At 46.5% G+C, this 6,946-nt stretch overlaps 2 protein-coding genes across 2 annotated transcripts; both read right to left on the reverse strand.

Annotated features, from left to right (window-relative positions):
* Nucleotides 1–663: 663 nt before the first annotated feature.
* Nucleotides 664–2,412, reverse strand: TEOVI_000289100 (uncharacterized protein; the record flags this gene model as incomplete). The annotated part of the gene is made up of 1 exon (XM_067225889.1): nt 664–2,412. The coding sequence occupies one exon, from the start codon at nt 2,410–2,412 to the stop codon at nt 664–666; it is 1,749 nt and encodes a 582-aa protein (XP_067081990.1).
* A 1,771-nt stretch (nt 2,413–4,183) lies between these two features.
* On the reverse strand, nt 4,184–6,484 carry TEOVI_000289200 (bilobe protein, conserved; the record flags this gene model as incomplete). The annotated part of the gene is made up of 1 exon (XM_067225890.1): nt 4,184–6,484. The coding sequence occupies one exon, from the start codon at nt 6,482–6,484 to the stop codon at nt 4,184–4,186; it is 2,301 nt and encodes a 766-aa protein (XP_067081991.1).
* Nucleotides 6,485–6,946: the final 462 nt, after the last annotated feature.

Consider the following 6,946-nt stretch of genomic DNA (forward strand, 5'->3'; position numbering starts at 1 on the left):
CACCATCGCCGTATGTTCTCCCTCCAAAAGAAGAGCGATAAAAAAGAGAGGAAAAAAAGAAAAATAAATACCATCTGACGTTGTTTTCGCACTAACTGTACATAGACACTCGTATCTCCCCTCCCCACATCATCCCTTCAAACACATATTAATAACATACCTGCAAGTGCATGCGCGTCTCTCAAATATTTCTTTATTTTTCCTCTTCCGCTACTTCACTTCTCCTCATGCTAATGATGAAGAACCGACAGAACATAAAGCGTAACCTCCAGACCAACGCATTTCATATTATTGTTATTGTTTTTTTTTAGTTTGCCTTTGCTTTCACACTTCTCAACAACTTATCCGCCATCTGAGCATTCATCGCTTCACATCTTAACGCAGCACTGAAGCAACACAAACCAATGGAAAAAAAAAAAGAAGGAAAGTTGCAATACTGCGCAATAATAAGCGACGAAAGCACACACAAAAACGTATTCATATACATATAGATATTCGCTGAATAAGTAGAAAGGGATCCATCACTAAAGCATGATTCTAATGAGCCCTCACCCCTTTGATGGAATGTGATATAACTTCGCAACACTCATTTTTTAACAACCCTTTCCCTCCTCTTCTCTATCACTTTTGTAAGGAAAGAAAGGGGAAAACGATGCGTCACTCCTAATTTCGTCGCACATTTTCAGAAGGTGGGTCCTGATGCCTTTCAGAATGAGCCGTCCCGGAGGCTTCAAAACTACTGGAAGTATCGGAGGAGGCGCATTCAGATTCTAAATTTGTATCACCCACTTCATAAGCGTCGTTATTAGTATCATATTGAGTGTACTCCGTTTCACTTTGTGGGCCTACTAATCCTGTGCCAGTTCTTGACTCATAGGGATCGTGGTATGCATGATGACGCCTCACGGGCTGCTCTTCACTGCTCTCAATTGTAACCACAGAGTGATCATCATCAATTACCAATTCGCTTTCTTGACGTGATAAAGGAACGTTGCGGTGATGCGCAGGTGCAGTTTGAGGTGCGGAGGAACCAGAAACCATAGCGCCTCGTGCAAATAACTCCTCTTCCTCCTCCTCCTCACCAGTTTCATAGTCATCATAACCCTCAGTTTCAAATGTAACTTCATCATACCCGGTGGAATATTGCATAGTGCTCTCATCATCAATGTCATCCCAAATGATGCGTTCAGAGGCATCAAAGTCACGCAGCAACGTCGGAACCACCTTGTCGCCGGCCTGAGGCTCCACAGGAGTCCACTTGAGGTTATTCATCCGCTCCTCACGCGCATTCTCCGTGATTCTCCTCAGGAGGTAAAAAAGCGTGTATATAGTGCAGAAAAGCAGATAAAATAGCACCAAGTATACCGGTAAAAAGACGAGAATCAGGGGAACCACCCTCCTCCCGCGAACAAAGCGGGCTGCTGTAAAGAACACGGAGCAAAGCAATAAACCATTGAAGAACAAAGAGCCTAAGGTGTCAAAGACAACGCCCAATACGCTCTTAATACCAATGGCACGCCGCGCCAAACTGGTCATACATGATTCAGCAACACGTACCACAGCACGGACGGCAATAGGGCTTGCGGCAGCGTACCAACTGATTTTAATTATACGGTCAACACGCTGCGCAAGGAGGACCCATTGGACGATTGACAAAATGATGTGAAGACCGGCGAACACGCACGGAGCATACCACAAGATGGGTTTAGACTCCTGCATGCCAACCTCCAGGTCCAGACGCCGGTTGCGGGGCCACCGCCACACCATGGTAGAAAGATAATATATGACATCAGCCAGGATAGGCAAAGCAAAGTATGGCGCGTAGTTGTTATGCCGCTGAGGTGCATAACTGTCCACCGTTGACGCCCCAATGAAGGCAAAGATGCAGTAGAAGAAGGCAGCGACAAAATTACCGATCGCAGGAATGCGGTCCACGAATCGCATGCCTTCCTCTTTCGGCTGCCGTAGGAAAAAGCTAACCGCCATGGCCACTGCCGTCGCGATAAGCACAATGAGAGTTACTGTCAAACCGGGAGCAGCCACCTGCATCCACGTCCACGTGATAAGACGATCCGCACGGGCGCCAACAGCCAAGAAAAAGAACAACATGAGCAGAATCATCAGAACCCATACGCCGCAGCAGACGGCTACTGTTGCCTTAGCGCCGAGTAGTTGAATAAGTGGTCCCCAGCTGCCACTGTTAAGGTAGCCAACAAAGTTTTCACCCAGTGAATCATAAAGGCTCTTCCGCTCCTCATCACGCAGTATATTATATGCCTGGTAGAAGTGGTGGCGTAACGTCACCTTGCGGAAGAGCCATTGCACCTGCTTTGCTGTCACTGGTGGCTCCAACTCTAAAAGGTGGTAAAGGCGCCAGTTATCAGCATTCCTCAACTCTTTGTCGAATACCATTGTGTGTTCCCTTGTCCTTCAAGTGTTGTTTCCCCCTCTCCTGTCTTCTTCTCGTGAACTTCCGTATTTCTTCTTGCACTTTACCCTTTTCTCCCCCTCCTATGATTCTCTTTCTTTTTGTCTATCTCGCTCAGATGTGATGGTGTGACGCTGTATTCAACCAATTGAATCACTGAATCACTTGCGACCCTTCCTTTACTCTTTTCCTTAACGATGGGTGAATTGTACTTTTGGTGAAGTGTGAAGAAATAACCAACAAGTACAGTGAGGAGTGACTATATAAAATATATGTAAATATATAATCTGCAGCTTTGACCCCTTGTTCCCCCTTTCTCTAGCACTTGAAATCTTTTTATTTGTACGAGGTTACTTTGATCGTACAACTTTTCTTCCTTGTCTCTCCCTCTCTTTTAATTGTTCGCCTTCGGTTGAACTCCTCTCTTTGCTTTATCTACTTATGTCCTTCTTTTCGTGAAAATTGTTTCTTCTCTTATCTCCGATCTGTTCTATTTTTTCACCCCTTGAAATGTCGTCTAAATATGTTCCTTTACTCGCCTCTCTTCTTTTTTTTTTAAGTTCTATTTTCTTGTTGTGTGACCCTACAATACTTATACAGGCAGCTGTAATAACAATAAAACAAAAACGCAAAAGATGTGCAAGAATAATAATAATAACAATAGAGTTGAAGGGAAAGACTAGTGGTAACAGTTAAAAAGAAACAAGCCTAAGGGCACGCACGGCTCGCCACTCGGCAGCTGGCACCACTGAGGTGAGAACGTTGGTTAGAAGGTAAATAAAGTAGAGGCACAAATATCGTGGCACTTCACTCCCATTACAAAAAAAAAAGATAAAAGGAGATAAATAAACGCACTGCACGCTCAACAACACGCACGGATATGCCCCGGAAGGGGCAACAATAGAATAAATCAAACAAAAACAAAAAAAGGACCCTCCGCCAAACTTCATGTCATCTTCAAGCACGTGGTACAGAAAGGCAAGCCAGCCCATGTCCATAGATAAATTTGTATATACGGATACGCCCGTGTGTGCAGTGGCGGTAGCGGTAGAGGTACAAATAGCCCACGTGCTGGCTGAGAAATGAAACTGAGAGATGAAACCAAAAAAAGAAAAAAAAAGGAAAACGGGAGTGAATAAAAAAAAAAGGGCACCGCGTAGTAGCTCACTGACCAACTAATGGAAGGAGCGAAGACTACGCACAGCTAGCGGGAGGGATAATGGATCTTCTCGCCAATTAGGACAAGAGGGAACAAAAAGAGAGGTCACGGAGACAAACGCGAAAAGAAAGACAACGAGAAAACATCACACGTCCAAAAGAAAGTACAAAGCTTTGCATATGTTCGCGCACGCAACTCACATGACCTCATTTCCTCATTCACTCAGTCACATATATGTGTATATGTACCTATCCTTTCCCATTTATAGTAACAAGGCGGTCAATGATACCTGCACACGGGTTTGGCAACGCCTTCAAGGATGTATTCATATACTTTTCACGATGGTCATCCATATCATTTTTTCTTCTATTTCATCTTAATTATTTCTCTCTAACAACAAGTATCAACAACTCCCTCACCAGCGTTCCCTTCTCCGGAAACTTTCGCGCTTCAGGAGGACTTTTCACCCTACTGTTTCTCACTGCTCCCCCACTTTCTTTATATATTTGTATTTTTTATAGTATCTCTATGTGTGTTCAGGACAGTGTGCTTCATCCGTCTCCACTAAAACACAACGTCTACACATGATTCCTTCTCTATCGGCCCGGGATTGGTGGCCTGCCGTCGGATGCAGCCCGCCTTGTGATAACAGGTGTGTATGGTCGCATGTCTGCAGCATGGGACAGGGACTTCGTTGGGCGGGGGCTTACGGCATGACTGCGAATTTCCAGAGACGCAACGGAATCTTCACGGCAGAACGCACTCCCTTCCGACCCTGATCGAGAACTGCGAGAGGAAAGACATGTGTGTCGCCACTCCATCCATTCCTCCATCAGAGTGGTGTTCATTCCTGGTCGACCGTTCATGCGATGCAGCAGTGAATCCACCAGCCGCTCACGGTCAATGGCGTTGTCGGGTACCCGCTGGTCGGGTGAGGTGCTTGGTGAATTACGGCGGGGTTGCGAAGCATCCTCCATGCTCAGCAATTTACTTCCTCCCGTAAGGCTTTGATACTCATCTTCAAGTTTTCGAGGCCGCTGGTCTCCCCTAGGGGCCCCTGTCACACGCAATGGTGAAGCGGAGCGTGTGGTTTCCATACTCCTCACCACTGTTTTCATAGACGTTGGGGCATCATTGCCTGGGTATTGCCGCATCGCAGAGGCAGGAACCACCTCCTCCTCGGTCATCCTACGCAGCAGAGCATGTCGCTTCGCAGAACTGCCTTTTCTTACTGGCGACACTTGCTTTACAATAAACGATGAATTAACACTGTTAGTAATGTTCTCACCAACCCTTTCTGAAGGTGCCAGTTGGGTTACAGCAGGATTGGTGTGGGTATCATGTCTATCCCCGTTTTTGGCTTTGGTTTGGTGGTGCCCAGGTTGACCAAAGTCCTTTTTCTCTGCAGCAACCGGAGGGGAAGAGTGCTCAGCGCGAAGTGGTGTGTGTTGTTTTCCGCACTCCTCTCTGCATAGTTTCTCGGGCCTCTGACCCTTCTCGACTGCCTTTTCCGGTGTGTGTGATGAGAGGTTAGTTGTCGAGTGCCCGCTGGTAGTTCCTATCGTCTTTGTGTTGAGATGCTCGCTACTTTCCCCCTCGGATCTCCTTAACTGAAGCTGCTCGTCCATGAACCTCATACCACCAAATGGAATTCCCCGCACCACCCGAAAGGAATCAATTGTCTTCTCAACATCTTCAAGGCTTGGCTCTCCCATGCGCTGCACAGTTAACTCAAGAAAGGCTGACTGACGAGTGGGATAATATCTGAAAGGGATTGCATACTCCTTCTGCATACCAATATCAACACGAAACTTCGTGGGGTTCAACGAAAAACCAGCCACCTGCTTTCCATTCTCCCATAGTGAAAAACGCAGCCTGTCGTTACTGCACACGTCCTCTATGAACGTCATGTGGTCTTTGTACGTGATCTTCCTCGGGTCCTGGCACTCAACAGACTGGGTGGTGGACACGCCCCCACCGAATCGTACCTTCAAGTAGTAATTCGCACCGAGAAGCAATGGTACAGGATTTTCTTGCCCGCTGGAATCATCCTTGACAACAATCCGTTCAATGCACAAATCTAGCTTTACGTAAGAGTGGGGATCGCATTCGGTAGTTGCCGACGTGGAGGTTGGGGCTCTCAGACAATTGAACGCTTGCATAGGCATCCCTTCCAACGACCCGGCCTGCGGTGTAACAGAATTCGAAAATGAAGAGTTATCCCGCTGCGCGTACGGCTCCCTCTTGTCATATTGGACCTTCCCTCCATCAACAGTGCCATAACCATTCCTCCCATTTTCGTTACGGTTCCTTAGGGCAAGGTTGCCTGCAGACGCCCCGACACCCACTGCGTTTAACAGATTATTGGACAATCCTGTATGCACACCAGGCTGACCATCTATTCCCAGCGGTGTACTGATGACACATCCCGACTCCTCCCTTGCCTCCAGCGCAAAGAGAAGTTTACCAATCGTCTGGCCGCTAACGTCACGAAGCTTAATGGCATAGTTCCTGTTTGACCTCCCCACATACGGCCGTGGGTCGAGAGTCCCCTTTGCCACCACCGATATGGGTTCGTTCGAGTTGCTGTATGGTCTCACATTAAAGGTAATAACATTTGTGTCCCCCTCAATGTCAACAGTCCCCACTGCATTATTAAAGGGCAGAACAATTTCATTACCATGGGACTTGAAATACGACGCAGGTGTACAACCACTCCACTCAGCTGCCTTCACCGTTGACACAGCACGTTGCCGTGGAACAATAGCCCAACAGCAGTAAAAGGGCGAGTTCTCGGGGAAGCGCCGGCTCTCAGCATCAACTGCAAAGATGTTGCTAAACGTTACCTTATCACACACAAAGCGATAGAGGGTGAAATTGAGGGATATCATGTTCATTTCCCCCCTCCCTCTATTGTCCTTGTTTCTTTTTTTCCTTCCTTCCTTATTTTCCTATATCTATATATATGTATAGATGTATGTAAGGTTCCCTGTTTTCTATCGTATTCTTATTGCTTACCTTTGATACCCTTTTGGATGCTCCTATTTTTTTTTTTCGCGGTGATCTCACTTTCCTCCTCAAAAAAAAAAAAAGAGCGTTATTTCCCAGTACTAGTAACTTCGTTCTTCGTCCCTTAATCCGTTGGATTTCTTTCGCTCTCTGCTTTCTTTTATTTCCCCTTTGAAGCTTCGATGACGTTTCCTCAACCACAACGTGTGCGATAGCTGCGTGGTAGCAACAGACGAATTCGCTGCGACGCGGCTGTACACGAATGAGAGGGGGGAAAATGAAAGAAATTCCACTAAATTTTCCTTTTCCTAGCCCAGTGTGAGTAAAAAGAAGAGAGTGTAAAAAAAAAA

Source organism: Trypanosoma equiperdum, assembly GCF_001457755.1.
Source record: "Trypanosoma equiperdum strain OVI genome assembly, contig: ctg_631, whole genome shotgun sequence".
Taxonomy (NCBI): domain Eukaryota; phylum Euglenozoa; class Kinetoplastea; order Trypanosomatida; family Trypanosomatidae; genus Trypanosoma; species Trypanosoma equiperdum.